This window comes from Hemibagrus wyckioides, linkage group LG25 (genome assembly GCF_019097595.1).
Source record: "Hemibagrus wyckioides isolate EC202008001 linkage group LG25, SWU_Hwy_1.0, whole genome shotgun sequence".
In the NCBI taxonomy this organism is placed as follows: Eukaryota; Metazoa; Chordata; class Actinopteri; order Siluriformes; family Bagridae; genus Hemibagrus; species Hemibagrus wyckioides.
The window spans coordinates 14,663,872-14,681,189 of record NC_080734.1 but is presented as its reverse complement, the minus strand read 5'-3'; the positions used below and the strand labels follow the sequence as shown (position 1 = coordinate 14,681,189).

At 39.6% G+C, this 17,318-nt stretch overlaps 1 protein-coding gene across 2 annotated transcripts; it reads left to right on the top strand.

Annotated features, from left to right (window-relative positions):
- Positions 1-2,056: 2,056 nt before the first annotated feature.
- Positions 2,057-15,868, top strand: mtmr9 (myotubularin related protein 9). 2 transcript variants are annotated; one of them, XM_058379460.1, is made up of 11 exons: positions 2,057-2,113; positions 4,136-4,336; positions 6,179-6,287; positions 6,861-6,986; positions 7,078-7,251; positions 7,324-7,541; positions 7,961-8,122; positions 8,924-9,065; positions 9,166-9,386; positions 10,190-10,341; positions 14,307-15,868. In XM_058379460.1, exons 2-11 carry the CDS (start codon positions 4,155-4,157, stop codon positions 14,468-14,470), a joined length of 1,650 nt encoding a protein of 549 aa, XP_058235443.1. In that variant the 5' UTR covers positions 2,057-2,113; positions 4,136-4,154; the 3' UTR covers positions 14,471-15,868. The 2 variants fall into 2 exon arrangements, with proteins under 2 accessions (XP_058235443.1, XP_058235442.1); XM_058379459.1 differs by having other exon boundaries at positions 2,058-2,113; positions 4,081-4,336.
- The last annotated feature ends 1,450 nt before the right edge of the window (positions 15,869-17,318 follow it).

Genomic DNA, 17,318 nt, shown 5'->3' with positions numbered 1-17,318 from the left:
CACACTCATTCATACCTAGAGGCAATTTAGAGATTCCAGTGCACCTACTGGTTGATTTTTTTTTTTTGGGAGGTGGGATGAATACTGAAGAAATTCTGTACAGACTCTTTGCTGGACAATTCAGTTTCGAATTGAAATGGTAAGGACTTGTGAATAAGGATTTTTACAAAGATTAAGATTCTAATAAAAAATCTTTGAACAACTGTTAAAAATGACATTCTTTAATACTGAAAGTTATTATACACTGATCAGGCATAACATTATGAGCAGTGACAGGTGAAGTGAATAACACTGATGATCTCCTCATCATGACACCTGTTAGTGGGTGGGATATATTAGGTAGCAAGTGAACATTTTGTCCTCAAAGATGAAGCAGGAAAAATGGGCAAGCGTAAGGATTTGAGCGAGTTTGACAAGAGCCAAACTGTGATTGCGACACGACTGGATCAGAGCATCTCCAAAACTGCAGCTCTTGTGGAGTGTTTCCGGTCTGCAGTGGTCAGTACCTATCAAAAGTGGTCCAAGGAAGGAACAGTGGTGAACCAGGGACAAGGTCATGGGTGGCCAAGGCTCTTTGATGCATGTGTGGAGCGAAGGCTGACCCGTGTGATCTGATCCAACAGACGAGCTACTGTTGCTCAAATTGCTGAAGAAGTTAATGCTGGTTCTGATATGAAGGTGTCAGAATACACAGTGCATCGCAGTTTGTTGCGTATTTGGCTGTATAGCTGCAGATCAGTCAGGGTGCCCATGCTGACCCCTGTGCACCGCCAAAACAACAATGGGCACGTGAGCATCAGAACTGAACCAAGGAGCAAAGGAAGAAGGTGGCCTGGTCTGATGAATCACGTTTTCTTTTAAATCACATGGTTTCCCAGGTGCGTGTGCATCACTTACCTGGGGAACACATGGCACCAGGATGCACTATGGGAAAAAGGCAAGCCGGCGGAGGGAGTGTCATGCATTAGGCAATGTTCTGCTGGGAAACCTTGGGTCCTGCCATTCATGTGGATGTTACTTTGGCACATACCACTTACATAAGCATTGTTGCAGACCATGTACACCCTTTCATGGAAACGATATTCCCTGATGACTGTGGCTTCTTTCAGCAGGATAATGTGCCATGCCACAAAACAAAAATGGTTCAGGGATGGTTTGATGATCACAACAAGAAGTTTGAGGTGTTAACTTGGCCTCCAAATTCCCCAGATCTCAGTCCAGTTGAGCATCTGTGGGATGTGCAAACAAGTCCGATCCAAGGAGGCCCTACCTCACAACTTACAGGACTGCTGCTAACATCTTGGTGCCAGATACTACAGCACTCATTCATGGATCTACTGTCCATGCCTTGATGGGTCAGGGCTGATTATGATATAATATCTGTATAAATAATATCAGTATTCTGTTGGTGGGTAGTTCTCGAATAGAAAGCTCCATAGATTTAACAAATAGACAAACAATATTGTAGTCATTTAAATAGTGTTGAAATATATCTGTATTGAGAGAGTCTGTGGAATTTGTTTCTCAGTTTGATAGTTTTCTGACTGAAAAATGTTTGAGAACCCTGATGTAAACCCATGTTCCTCACAGAACCAAAAGCTCAGAGAATGGAGCCGGGCTCGACCAATAACTCCTCCTATAAACTCTAAAACACCAACCCTAGCCCCATATCCTAATCCAGGACGTTACATTTACATTTCTATCATTTAGCAGACACCATTATCCAGAGCGACCTTCAATTTTTTATTTCATTTTATACAACTGAGCAATTGATGGTTAAGGGCCTTGCATAAGGGCCCAGCAGTGGTAGCTTGTTGGACCTGGGATTCAACCTTCCCCGAGGAGTAGTCCAACACCTTAACCACAAAGCTACCACATCCCCGGAGACGCTGGACCACACAGACCAACAACAAGAAGTCCACTTATCCAACTTATCCAGCCTGAAATACACTAAATTATCTCCACACCCTGGACTTTCTGCAGAAAGGATGATTTAGTAAAAGCTGCACATTAAACTCCAGGCCTCTAGGCAGCGACATAACGCTCACTGGGTCTGTTTTCCACTCAGTAAGAAAAATAGGAAACCAGGAACAAGGAGTCAGGTGGATGAAGCGTAAGAAATTTCTCTTATATTTGTTGTTTCTAACATTAACAGTTTGACATTTGTGTAGAATCTGGTGCTTGCTTTGCAGAAGAAGAGATTTACACTCATGCTTCATGACCGTGATGTTTATTTTCTGCATTTACGAACCCGCTACTAAATCGCTAGCAGGCTAACTAGATGGCAGTGATAGAGATAAAAGCTGTGTAAATATAATCGCAAACTCGTCCCAGTATTTTCTCTAGCTTTTCGTCATAACGCTTTTCCTCTGTATTATGTATCCGAATGTCTTCTGAAAGACACAGTGAGGATTTATTGGTAATAAAGTGGGATAGTGCGTCCCAGTATGACCCAGGATGGTTTGGGGGAAACCTGTGTGTGTGTGTGTGTGTGTGTGTGTGTGTGTGTGTGTGTGTCAGGGTTTAATGTTTAGTTTGTGTCTTATTGGAAAGCGCTTATGAACAATAAAATGGTTTATTCCGAGTTGCTGTAGATCTCTAAAATGTAAATGTAAGATAATTGGTCAGGAGATTGGTTATTTTTTGTAAGAGCAATAGTTGTTGACAAAAGTGTGGCAGTAAACGCTATTTGATGACGCCACTGAATCGTTTACTAATTTGATTCGTTCGTATCAAATACTTTTGATTCGTATAATTGACGTTTGATTCATTCATGCCAATTGATTTCGATTCGTATAATTGACGTTTGATTGATTCATGTCAAATGATTTCGATTCGTCTGAGTGAGAATTGCGATTCATTCCCATCAGACACGATTTTGAGTCATGTTTGTGAATTTTGAATCATTCATGCCAAATAATTCCGATTCATGAGTCATTTGATTCACACTGAATTTGCGATTCAGTATTTACTATACTATACTAGTGAATTTAATATGATATGACAGGAAGTTGATTTTATAAGGCAACAACTCCATATTTGAAGACATCGCAGAATCTGCTATGGTGCAATACATTATTCTTCGAGTCAGTATCCTTGGACAGATATGTGGTCAGTTTTGTTTAGAATCCTGGGTACGCCTGTCATTTATGTGCGAATGATGATAGGGAACATATGAACATAGAGAAGGACTGTTTTCGCGATCAGTCCTTCAGGCAAATCACCCTCCTAGCCTATTTGCACATCAGTTAATAATTTATGATCAATAGTAATTGATTTATAATTGTTGCCTTGAGCCTTATTGGATTTCAGTCATTACCTTTTACATCAATAATCAATCCAAATAGTGTGATCATAATACAGCTATAGACAATCGTTCTGGCTGTAAGGTAGTTAACATGTTTCTATTAACTTGTTTTCCAGCATTAGAGAGTCTTCAGAACAGAGGACTTTAAGCTTTTTGGTTTCTCTTTCATATGACAAGCTGCTGTTTTTGCCTTATTAACTTAGTGAGAGAGAGAGAGAGATAAGAGGGCCTTATCCTTCTAGATAAGGCCCTCTTATCTCTATCTCTGAGGTATTGATGGTTTATTTAGCTGCATATAACAGAAATAATAACAGGAACTAAATTGCCTGTGGTTGTTCCATAAGATAAAATGTAACTTTGACATAAAATGTAAAGTTTATGAAGCTTCACATTTGTGTTGGTTAACTTATTAAAACACAGTATCCTTAGAACAGATCTCTAATGTCAGTGTCTGTGTTGGTTCATCTGTGTTTTTCACAGATGTGTGTGTGAAATTTAGTGTTTCCTGCTTGTAAGCAGTTTCCTTGGTTGTAGTTTTGGTATGCTGAGCCATGTTAAGATTACACCTTTAAGCTTTCAAGCAGACATGAAAGGCTTACACCCTGTATGGTGCATTGTACAGGACCTCCAAAAATCACAATGCACCATACAGGGTGTAAGCCTTTCATGTCCACCCTATTTAGTGTGCTTCTAAATGGAGTACAATGACAGTAGTGATTCTGCCTGTAACACTGCTTCTATTCTGCTTCAACCTTTTACCTTCTGTTCCCTAGTGGCAGCGCTCTTTGCTCTTCTTTGAGAGCTGAGCTGTTTTTGTCCCCTCACCAGACTCTACCAACACCACAGAATGGAGTTTGTGGAACTGATAAAGACCCCTCGGGTGGACGGTGTGGTTCTGCACCGACCCTTCCTGCCCACAGTGGAGGGAACGCTGTGTTTAACCGGTCATCACCTTATCCTGTCCTCACGCCAGGACAACACAGAGGAGCTGTGGCTGCTCCATGCCAACATTGATGCTATTGAGAAAAGGTAAGCTCACTGTACACCAGGTGGGCTTTACTTTCTCATAAACACCTGAGTCCTTTGAGAGCACCCAGAAGTGGCATTTACCAAAAAGTCTTTGAACACATTTTAAACCTGTGTGTAAGAAATAAAATGTGCATCCATGCAGTTATTGATGATGATTGGTGAAAATTCACGTGGTGAAAATTAAGATTTCAATCTAACTCCAGTGAAAGACACTAGTAGGTTGGTTTAATAATATTCACTTATGCAATGAATGAAATATAAAATAAAAAATAATAAATATCAACATTTCTGGAGGAAAAAGAGTAATCATACTGTATAAGCAATGTCTGCTTGAGTCTCTGAAGGTAAATGTCAGCCATGGCATTCAAATTGCCAGTACGAAACTTTTAAGGAAGATTTTTAGACAAAGGAAGTGCAAAAACCAAACAGTCACACAATGTAGGCACTGGCAAAAGTGTGGAGACAGTCACGAATAACAGCCATGTGCAACAAAACACGAATTGGAATTTGAATTGGGAATTGGAGATCTGGGCAGCCATATTTGTTAGCCATGGAGAACACGGTGAAAAAAACACAACCTCATGTATATGTTGGTTCTTTTTTTTTTAATGAGTGGTACATCTAAGAACTAGAAATAAACTATATGTCAGTGTTGTAGTTATACCTGAGGGTAAGATGGTTTGATTTAAAAAGTGATAGAAAGAACAGAATTACACCACCCCACACTGTTCAGTGGGGCAAATGCAGTTGTTAAAGGTGACACATCACTGAAAGGAATTAAAAAAAAAACAAAACAGAAAAGTCTTGACCACCAAAAGTTATTAAAGATGTTCATTTTCACTTTATTTTTAGAGATTAGTAGAATGCAGACCTAACAAAGCCTCTATTACGGATCTAGTATCACAAATATAAGAAAAAAACAAACATGGTTTATTAACTGCCATCTTATAATCTGTTTCACTTTTTTACCAGCTTCAACCCGATAGAACACCTTTGGGATGAATTAGAGCGGAGACTGCGAGCCAGACCTTCTCGTCCAACATCAGTGCCTGACCTCACATATATGCTTCTAGAGGAATGGTCAAAAATGCCCATAAACACACTCCTAAACCTTGTGGAAAGCCTTCCCAGAAGAGTTGAAGCTGTTATTGCTGCAAAGGGCGGGCCAAATCCATATTAAATTCAAGTGCATGTAAAAGCAGACGTCCCAGTTTTGACCTGTCTCCGCTCTAATTCATCCCAAAGGTGTTCTATCAGGTTGAGGTCAGGACTCTGTGCAGGTCAGTCAAGTTCCTCCACACCAAACCTACTAATCCATGTCTTTATGGACCTTGCTTTGTACACTGGTGTGCGGTCATGTTGGAACAGGAAGGGGTCATCCCCAAACTGTTCCCACAAAGTTGGGAGCACGAAATTGTCCAAAATGTCTTGGTATGAAGCTGAAGCATTAAGAGTTCCTTTCACTGGAACTAAGGGGCTGAGCCCAACCCCTGAAAAACCACACCTGAATTCAGTGATTTGGAGGGGTGTCCCAAAACTTTTGGAAATACAGTGCATCTTTGGGAAGAAGTCGTTTTAAATATATACATATTTTCTTATGCAAGCTTTAAAAATCACGAACCTGACTGTATGCATATGCAAGGTTTTCACACGCAAGCAGTGCAACATAAATATACACAAGTAAGTTATAAGAATTTAATGGTGGTTTTTATTTTCTTTATTGTCGTTGTTTACAACGTTAATCCTCGAGCCGGTAATGGATTACAGTACTCCATGTAGGCTGTCAGGACAATAGTAAAGGACCTCATCTGAAATCCTCCGTCTCAATTTCTCCTCTCTTAGGTTTGTCGGCTCTCTCGGCTCAATCACAGTGAAATGTAAGGACCTGAGGATTATCCATTTGGACATACCTGGCATGGAGGAGTGCCTCAACATTGCGAGCTCCATTGAAGTGTGTTTAATTATTTATTCGCATACAGTGATCTCATTTTTTTTTCTGTTCATGTTCAGGCATGTATGCATATGCAACCTCAGCTGAGACTGATTATTCATTAACTTGGACTGCTTCAAGTCCCAACATATTTTACTGTGCACATCATAACCTTCTGTATTTAGTTTGAGAACGTCCAGAAAGTGTTTCTCAGTAAAATAGTAATAGGTCGCAAAATATTGAAGTATATGAAGCATAAAACTCTTTGGACATATATTATTTTTCTATGAAAGCATACCTGTTGTGATTTATTTAGACATCATTGTCTTTGTGCATTGTAAAAAGGTTGATGATTCAGTATTAATACTTTCACCATCAGTGTGCTAATATTTTATTCAAGCCACAGGTTATTATTAAAGATGTTTATTATTAAAGATGTAATTAAGTGCATTTCCAGGCTTCTGCATTCTCAGTGATGTGTATATTTCAGAAAAATGCCGGGTTTTATGAGCAATAAAACATTGCACATTTTAATGGGTTTAGATGCCTGGGAACTGATAACTGTTAAAGATCTAACAGCATGTTTTTCTTTAGGCATTGTCCACCCTCGATTCAGTGTCCCTGATGTATCCGTTCTTCTACCGGCCCATGTTTGAGGTCATTGATGACGGGTGGCGCTTGTTCTCACCAGATGAGGCCTTCAAAGATCTGGAGTCGATGGTATAGGCTCACTTTCATGCTCAGAGACTCTAGCTGTATTCAGAAGGTTGGACTGCTGGCTGAGTGAGTTTTGTTTGTGTTCCTTTGACAGACAGATGAGTGGAGACTTAGTGAAGTGAATAAAGACTTCAATGTTTGCCACTCCTACCCTTCACTGGTTGCTGTACCTAAGGATATAGATGATGACACTCTGTGTAAAGCTGCTGCTTTTCGACATGGCGGACGCTTCCCGGTGCTCAGCTACTACCACAAGAAGAACGGCATGGTCAGCTGTTTATTTTGGGGACTCATGTGTAAAAAGGTGTATTAGGCATGTACTTAGTGTCTGTGTCCTCAGGTGATGATGCGAGCAGGACAGCCTCTGACCGGCACTAACGGACGTCGCTGTAAGGAAGATGAGAAGTTGATCAACGCTACGCTGCGTGCAGGGAAACGTGGTTACATCATCGACACGCGCACTCTTGCTGTAGCACAGCAGGCTAAAACCCGGGGAGGTGGGTATGAACACGAGGCGAACTACCCACAGTGGAGGAGAATCAACAAAGCTATAGAAAGGTGAGTGAATAGTAGAATTCTGCATCTTTAACAAAGTTGGTAATGTGAACAGCAGTGAAGCAATAATAAAAGTCAGAAATACATTTCTAAATTAATATCCTAGATATTATATATTTAAGAGACTTGGAGCAGCTCAAATTCACTATAGATTACAGCACAGTACAGTACATTACAGCACACTGTGATCAGTGTAACATTATATGTACATCTGGTGGATTAAAAATCAGAAGTCTAATATTAAGAAAGTTGAATACTAGAAAGTCTCAAATAAGTATACAGTTTGAGATACAGTGTTAATTTCTTCACTCAGTTTATACCAGTTTACCACGAGTACCAGACGTTGGGTGAAGGGAATGGCAAATATTCACTGTTTCTTCTATTAGATCTATACATGTAATGTGTGAAATGATCTGTCGCAGATACAATATCCTACAAGAGAGCCTGATAAAGCTGGTGGAGGCGTGTAACGACCACTCAAACAGCATGGACCGCTGGCTAAGCAAACTGGAGGCCTCCAACTGGCAGAGCCACGTTAAAGAGATCCTCACCACCGCCTGCCTGGCTGCTCAGTGTATTGACAGGTCAGCGTTTGACTGAGTGCTGCTCTGACTGAGTTTAATTCCCTGTGCTCTGTCTCATCTCTGCTTTCTCTGTCTTGGACATTTGTGCTCTCAAATTCACAGAATCATTACAGAAGATAGCTGGGTGTAACTAGTTTACGGCTGTGTTAATTACTGTTTTCTCACTGGCGGTTCCATTCTGGGCTAATTAAAGAGCGCTTGTCTTGCTTTATGCTACACTTGTTGCAAAGCCCATTTGAGTAATAATGGTTAGCTAGTGTCTAGCCTGCAATCATCATTAAGTTCATAAAACACTTGTACTGCTGTGTCTCATGCTGCTGTTGGTACACAGCTCATTAATGTACTTTGTGCTTCTGCGTCTTTAAACACACAGCAGTTTCTAGTCTTGGTTATGAGTTGATTTCTTTAGTTTTTTTCATAATTTTCTGACATGTCTTTGAGCAAAGATGAGTAGGTGAGCTGTCAGAGAGCACCATGTGGGCATAAAGCAGTAATGTAGTAAAAGTCTGTTTTATAATGCAGCTTCATTCTGATTGGATGGGGAGTGTACAATATGGCAATGCCTGTAAATCTGGTTAAACTTTAAGTTGAATATCAGCACTCCACGTACTATAAACTATATAAAAGTCTTGGAATGTGACTTTCTCCCAATTGGCATTGTCATATAGAAGTGTGATAGAAATTCCATCAGACATTTCAGTGGCAGATTTGGAGACCAGAATGAATTAAATAATTAATTTGAATTAATATAAGTAAGGAAAACGTTTATTGATTTCTGTTTGTCCCTCTGTTTGACTTCAGAGAGGGTGCATCAGTGCTGGTCCATGGGACAGAGGGCACAGACTCCACACTTCAAGTCACGTCTTTAGCCCAGATCATCTTGGATCCAGGCTGCAGGACAGTCCGTGGCTTCCAGGCCCTCGTGGAGCGTGAGTGGCTGCAGGTAAGAGAGACTGCTGGAAGCTCCTTGCATATGCAGCCCTCAAAATATTTCCAGCTCTTTCTTCATCATAGTCTGTTTTTTCTTTCCGCTTTGCGTGCAGGCAGGTCACCCGTTCCAGCAGCGCTGTGCCCAGTCTGCGTACTCTAACGGGAAGCCGAGGAGTGAAGCGCCTGTGTTCTTGCTCTTCCTGGATTGTGTGTGGCAGATCCTGCGGCAGTTTCCTTGCTCCTTCGAATTTAATGAACTCTTTCTGGTCACACTGTTTGAACACGCTTATGCCTCTCAGTTTGGTACTTTTCTGGGAAACAGCGCTGCCGAGAGGTCAGTGATTCACTTCCACTCACCTGCTTTGATGGATCTGACTAGTCATATGTTATTTGTGAAATTCATAGTATCACAGAAATATAGCATTAGTTCTGTCTCTTGTTTCTTCTTATTGCTATGTCACAATCCCACATTCGCAAAATAAACCTGTAGCACAGTAAGTATGTGATGATAGATAGATAGATAGATAGATAGATAGATAGATAGATAGATAGATAGATAGACAGATAGACAGATAGACTGATTTGGTTCTTCCTTCTTAACTGGCATCATATTTTGTGAGGTCAAAACAAAATTCTTACTGCCTTTAGTTAATGTGTAGTGGAAGTGGTGCATGTTGTTTCTCCTTGAATAAACAATTCCAAAAAAACATTTATCAGAGTTCTTTGCTATGGATGAAATTTATTTATTAGTATAAAGTAATAATATCATATCATCACAGCCTATGTACCCAGCATATACTGTAGAGTCAATAAGGTTATTTTTGATAGATAGATAGATGTAGGTACTGAAAGAGCAAATGCAGTTTTTAGAAAAACTTGGCAGCATTAAGGTCTACATCGAGTACCAGAGAGATTTCTTTCTGGTGACGATAACACATAAGTCCTTAGGGAGTTAGTTAACCAATGTAAAGTATATACATTAAATAGAAGGGTACATGAAATATGAGAAACTTCAGTGAGTGCTGACTTGATAATGGAATTACTCTCACAATCTCTGCAGTGTCTGTAGAAACTGCAGTCCCTGAACCTTTTGTATGCGTAATAATGGCTCTGCGTATATTGTATTTGTCGAGGCAGGGTGAAGTTGGAACTCTGTCAAAAGACTGTGTCCCTGTGGTCATGGATGAACAGGCCTCAGGAACTGGAGCGCTTCCTTAACCCGCTCTATGAGGCCAACAGCCTTGTGATCTGGCCATCTGTAGCTCCGCAGAGTCTGCTGCTGTGGGAGGGTGAGGACACGCATTAATCTCAACTATTACATCTTAATTTGTCCGGTATCCTTATGTTTTTTTGTCTGTTTTCTTTTCTCTCTTCTTATTTATTTTTTTGCTTGCTTTCTTGCCCTTTCAATACATTCGGCTGGATCTGTTGGACTTCTCTATAGCACAGAAACTTTAACATTACTATTAATAACATTTCCTTCCTCTTAACTGTACTTCCTTCTTCCTAAAACTAGTAGTTGTGCTATTATATGTAGACTTACTAAGCACTTTTATTTGGAACACATGTACACACCATTCATGTGGCAGAAGTGCAATGCATAAAATCAGGGACAGCTTCAGGGAATGATAACACCAACCATCAGATTGTTGGTGCCAGACAGGCTGGTTTGAGTATTTCTGTAATCTCCTGGGATTTTCACACACAAAACAGTCTTTAGAGTTTTCTCAAAATGGTCTAGTAAAGAGAAACCATCTAGTTCTGTGGACAGAAACTCCTTGTTGGTGGAAAAGCTCAATAGAGATTGACCAGACTGATTTGAGCTGACAGACAGGGACAATATCTCAGATAATTACTCTGTACAATTGTACTGAGCAGACAAGCATCTCTGAATGCACAACCTCTCAAGGTATATGAGCTACTACAGCAGAAGACCATGTTGGGTTCGACGTCTATCAGCCCAGAACTGAAAGCCGAGGCTGCAGTGAGCACAGACTCACCAAAACTGGACAGTTGAAACGCAGCCTGGTTTGATGAATCAAAGTTTACAGTTTATCCATTTTGTTATGGCTACTTCCAGCAATGTTGCTACACCATGTCACTAAGCAAATTTTGTCTCAAACTGCTTTCATGAACATGACAATGAGTTCAGTGTTTTTCAGCGGTCTTCCCGGTCGCCAGATCTGAATCCAGTAGATCAACCTATGGGATGTGGAACCACAGGAAATTCACAGCATAAAAGTGCAAAGTCTGCAGGAATTGCATAATGTGATCATGTCAACAAAAAAAATCCTAAAAGACTTGTTTTGAGAGCAAAGCCCTACCCAGTATTAGTATAGTGTTCCTATCGATGTGAGTGATGAGTGTATTCTAGTGCAAGTGTGTTCTCTTGCATAACCACTGGGGGGCAGCAGTGTATTTATGCCTTCTGACAAATTTCTGTAGTGTAATTTATTATGGAAAAGATTCTCTTCTTAGAATAAACTAACTAAGAACCAACCACACCAGTGGGGAAAAAAAACACAATACATAAGCTATAATAATTTTCAGTAGTGGCTTGCAGACAATGCACCACACTGATGATCAAAACCTTCACTGCATCACTTCATCACTTGATCTCAGTAATGCAGAACAAATAAAAACAGTAGTGATACCAATAGTTACATGTGGAAAACATTTCACTCTGAAAAGCAAAACTATACAGTTCGCTACATTAATTTAGCTCTTTTATATGCTCTGCATGTAAATTGGTAGATTCAGACCATGAAGGTGTAATAGTTTTTTTCTTATGTGTACTAATGACTCTGACTCTAATATGTACTATACTGTACATAGAAATATATAGGTTTAAATTGTGGCTGAAAGAAGATGTTGAGATTCTGAATTGGAGTGACACTGTTGGACAGGATTAGGAACGAATACATCAGAGGGACAGCTCATGTTGGACGTTTGGGGGACAAAGTTAGGGAGGCCAGATTAAGATGGTTTGGACATGTTCAGAGGAGGGAGAGTGAGTATATTGGTAGGAGAATATATGAATAAATGAGGATATGAATCTAGTGGGTGCAAGCGTTGAGGACGCAGAAGATTGGGATAGGTGGAGAGAGATGATTCGCTGTGGCGACCCCTGAAGGGAAAAGCTGAAAGAAGAAGAAGGACTTGCTGGCTGAAAGAACCCACTGGAAAGTATACTTCCGGTCTGGATTGCTCATTTGTGTTTGGATGAGCCTCCTGTTCGTCAATTTAAATACTATATTGCCAAATGTTTTGGGACGTCTGCCTTTACATGAATATGAATTTAATATGGAGTTGGCCCACCCTTTGCAGCTATAACAGCTTCAATTTCTGGGAAGGCTTTCCACAAGGTTTAGGAGTGTGTTTATGGAAATTTTTGACCATTCCTCTAGAAGCGCATTTGTGAGATCAGGCACTGATGTTGTACGAGAAGGTCTGGTTCGCAGTCTCCGCTCTAATTCATCCTGAAGGTGTTCTATCAGGTTGAGGTCAGGACTCTGTGCAGGCCAGTCAAGTACTTCCACACCGAACTGTCACTCATCCATGTCTTTATGGACCTTGCTTTGAGCACTGGTATACAGTTATGTTGGAACAGGAAGGGGTCATCCCCAAACTGTTCCCACAAAGTTGGGAGCATGAAATTGTCCAAAATGTCTTGGTATGCTGAAGCATTAAGAGTTCATTTCACTGGAACTAAGGGGCTAAGCCCAACCCCTGAAAAACAACACCTGGTTTGGAGAGGTGTCCCAAAACTTATTTTTTATATATAAAATACATTATAGTGTATTTGAATGTGGAACTGAAGTTATTAAAATAAGCTCTCTTTCTATTGATTTTACACCAACATGAGTTAAAATATATAATATATATATATATATATACACTGTATGTAGATGATTTGATTTGAATGATTTGAAGGGGTGTCCCAAAACTTTTGGAAATATAGTGTACTTTACTCTAGTCCAAGGTGGCTTGGGAGTGAAGCTTCATTAACAGCTAAAAAAAGAAAAATGATAATAATTCAGTTTATTTCGATTTCCCCTGATTTATTGTATCTTGAAAAAAAGTCTGATTTTATCTAATGTGCCTTTAAATACAATAATGAGTACTAGAGGAGACGAGATTTAGCTCAATTTGTTTTAGGCATTTTTTTAATATTTCATCTCTTCATGTTTCAAGATCCGCTTGTGTTTAAGCTTTAGCTCGTTTCTAGGAATGTAAACCAGCAAGATTTCAAGCATAACGTGCTAATCCCTGTGTAGGGCTTGTACAGTGTGGGGTTTTTCTACTTATGAAATTGGCAGAGTTTTATTATGGCACTGTTTCAAAGCAAGGTTACTTTAGGTTGTTCATATGGCAACAAGACTGGGAGCTGCAGTAGTTCTGGCAAGAAGTGGTTCTTAATGAAATGATACCACACATGCCTGACTTGATTTATTTTTTTTTAATCTTTTGATCTGATAAGTGTCTTTGTATGATGAACTACCAATGGCATTCATTTTGCATACACACCCTTTTTCAAAATCATCTGCAATGTGTACCAAGTGATTTTACTTTTTGTGGATTAACTGAACCATAAATTTAAGCATGACTCAAAAGCTCAATCTCATTTCTTGCATAAATTTAATGATGCACGCTACAACTGGACTTTCATGTCATTTTCCTTGACATATTGAATGTTCGTGTCTCTAACAAATACCTTTAGTGGTCACTGAGTTCAAGGGTTCCTGAAACTACTCAGTACACGGGGAAGTATTTCTTACACCTCTCTAAATAGCTCTCATACACTCATGAGAGTTTGTATTCAATACAGTCCTTTAATATGCAGTATGTATTATTTTAAAGTATTAATCATTGGTACTATCACCTGGTGTCTTCGTGGCCTCACTGGGAACTTGAGACAGCAGTCCCAGCAAGTGCATGACTGATTTCACAACATGTTTATAGGGCTAGTGGTTCTCTGTAAATGGTGTAATAAGTGTCAGTACGGTATAAGCACCACGGGACTGCTGACGTGCAGGCATCTCTGACATCTGATCCTAATGACATGGCATGCAGCCACTTTTTCCATGCAGCATGGTTCAACTTGGTGCAGCTGATTGTAGCATCATATAATCCCCTCACGTTATAATGTATTGGTCTCTGCTCTGCTCTCTTAGTTTTTAATATGATCTATTTTCTTGTATTTTCCTTAAAAATAATAAGCTGGGTTTTTTTTTTCATTTTTACTCTTTTATAGGTGTGTTCCTACGCTGGAATCGCTCAACCAAGTGTCTGGACGAGGCGTATGAGGAGATGGTCCACATTATTGAATACAATAAGGAGCTACAGAATAAAGTGAACAGCCTCAGGAGGCAGCTCGCTCAACTTGAAACCGAGGACGGCCCTCTTCAGAGTCCGTAGACGTGCACCTTGAGCTTACTGAGAAATCTGAACAGAACCTTCCAGAGCCTTGGAGTTCCTATTCAGCACTACTGAAATTTATTCTGACCCATGCATGTATGTATACACTTGCACACGTTCACACACATCACGTCTAAAAATACTCTGTCTTTATGTAGTCATTGCTTTTTCTTTCCTTTTTTTTTTTTTACCGCTAGCAGTAGTTCTCTTTCGCCTTCACTCCCGTGCCATTTCAGGTGCTTAAATGAAAGGCTATGATAACTACATATATATAAACATATATTTGTGGCTCTTTAGCAACTTTCATACACTAAGTGAAACATATCAAAGTTTTAAAGCGGCCAGTTCTTTAACATGCAGGTGGTCGGATGTGAGCTGCTGGACCAAATCGTGCAATTATTTTTACTTGTTTTCACAGGAATGGAGGCCTATGATGGTCAGAGTTTGCCTGAAAACAGTTTGCTCTTTAATATTGTCGTAGAACAATAGTTAATTTAGCACTGGAAAGAAGTTTATTTTATAAGGGAAAAAATGCTCGCTTAAGTTTGGGAAGCAGGAACTGTACATTAAAAAGCCTGTGGCTGTTACACTCTTTGGTTCGAAGAGCCATGGTGTCCTGAAGCATATACATTGTGTAACGGTGTAAAGCCAAATCAGAATTTCTGTGTGTTGGTTGCATTTAATGTTCGAGGAGTTTTTGTTATTATTTAGCTTGTTGCAGTTTAACAATAAGATGTAGCCAAAAAATTTTGACAGAGCCTTGCAAGCCATCATTCTTCTTCTTAGAAAGCTACTATTGCAATGTTTCACACTAAAAATAAATGGATTTAAAGTTTTATGTGGTGGTGGTGGTGAATAGTCCCTTGGTTGCATTAGATTTCAGATAATAGTTTAAAACCAAAACTGTTTTAGGCATTTTTGTCATCCCCACGTGTATGAAGGACACATCATTTTTAATAGTTTGGCCGTTTTGCTTTTGAACAGCATTTGTCAGTGTTTTATGCTACTATAATATTACCCACATCCACGTGAATGTAGTTTAGAAATCTCCCTGTGTCTTATCTGACGTCAAGGGAAGAATATGAAGTGTAGCCATTCTTAACGGCTACAGATTAGAGACAGGATTTTTTTGGAGTCAGCCAAATCATTTGAGTTGTACTGTATATGTTTACTGTTTACCCAGAACATGCATTTTCTGTCACATGCAATATTTCTTTTTTCTTTTTTTTTTTATAAAGGTCTCTTCTGCAGTGCTTTACTGAGAAAATGAACATGCTCTTTCTACCATCATAACTATACTTTTATGTTTTATTCTTTGGGCATTAAATGTTCTGTAGGTAGTTTCATACAAAACATGATTACACAGACCCTTAATAAAGTTCCAACATGATATTAAATGTGTAATGTCTTCAATGTAAAAACGCTAGGAAGATTCTCACAAGATCTTACATGTAAGATCTACAGCGTATGATCAAGGGAAAAGAATGGCGACTCTCTCGTCCCCTTAGATGGACGTCTCACTGCAAAATCAATACGGTCATACTGACTGATCATCTTTACCCTATAATGACGCATTTCTATGCTGATGTTGATGGAATGGTCTCTTCTAGCATGACCATGCTCTCATTACATAGAGCGCAATGGCTCACTGAACAGTTTGATGAAGATGAAATGAATGTCCTACGCTATAGCCTTCACAATAGCCAGATCTTTACACAACTGTACACATGTGGGAGATTTTAGATTGTGTTAGTCATTGCTTTCTATCAACCCTATCCAAACATCAACTGAGTAAATATCTTTAAGAAGAAAGATATGTTCATCCCCAGGCAGCATGGTGGCTTAGTGGTTAGCACTGTTGCCTCACGGCAAGAAGGCCCTGGGTTCGAATCCTGGGTTCGAACAGGCAGGGGCCTTACTGTGTGGAGTTTGCATGTTCTCCCCGTGCCTGCGTGGGTGTACTCCGGTTTCCTCCCACAGTCCAAAAACATGTACATTACACAAACATGTAAGTACATGTATTTCTAAATTGTCCATAGGAGTGAGTGTGTGTGGTTGTCTGTCTGTGTCTGGCCCTGTGATAGATCTGTCCAGGGTGTACCCCTGCCTTTTGCCCAATGTGTGCTGGGATAGGCTCCATCAGATTCCCGTGACCCTAATTAGGAATAAAGTGGGTATAGAAAAAAAATGGATGGATGTTCATCACTGGACTACAATTCCTTATACTCAAGTGGTTGCTTGTAGTGGCATTATATTCTTTATGTTGTTCTTTTCCCCTCTATAACGGTTTAACTCTTTTTATCAAACACCCAAAACCATTAATTATTGCCTGTTCAAAATGCTCATGTTCAACTTTGGATGACTTTGTCATGTCACAATCTACAGTGGTGAGTAATGGCTCATGTGAAAGTCAGTCACTAGGTTTTTCAGAATTTCTTGTTTCTTAAGTATTTCTGTTTTTTAACCTAGCCTACAGGGGGCAATATATTAATAGAAAACAGTAAGTTTTTTCATGCAAATGTATTATTTTCAAAGTAAATGGTGATCTCAAACCTATTTCTGCTCTCTGAGATGCCCCAAGTGCTTGTTCGTAAGTGTATAAAATAGAAGGTATTATATCTTCAACCACTAAAATTCTGGGTAAGATTATCCAAACTGAGGTAATAACAGCTCACATGAAAGCCAACAAGTGTCCTGATTAGGTATATGTCAGGCTTATGGGATGATATAATTATTTATACAGACTGAATATGTCAGCTAAGTCAACTTTTATTCCACCTGGCAAAATGGAATGCCAGTATTACTGGTAAAAAGGTAAATCCACTCTCCATGCAGGCATGTCAACTCA

Coding starts and splice junctions, on each gene's coding strand:
- mtmr9 (XM_058379460.1), top strand. CDS start 4,155: ATGGAGTTTGTGGAACTGATAAAGACCCCTCGGGTGGACGGTGTGGTT. Junction 4,337..6,178: donor ATTGATGCTATTGAGAAAAG/GTAAGCTCACTG, acceptor CTCCTCTCTTAG/GTTTGTCGGCTCTCTCGGCT. Junction 8,123..8,923: donor GCTGCTCAGTGTATTGACAG/GTCAGCGTTTGA, acceptor GTTTGACTTCAG/AGAGGGTGCATCAGTGCTGG.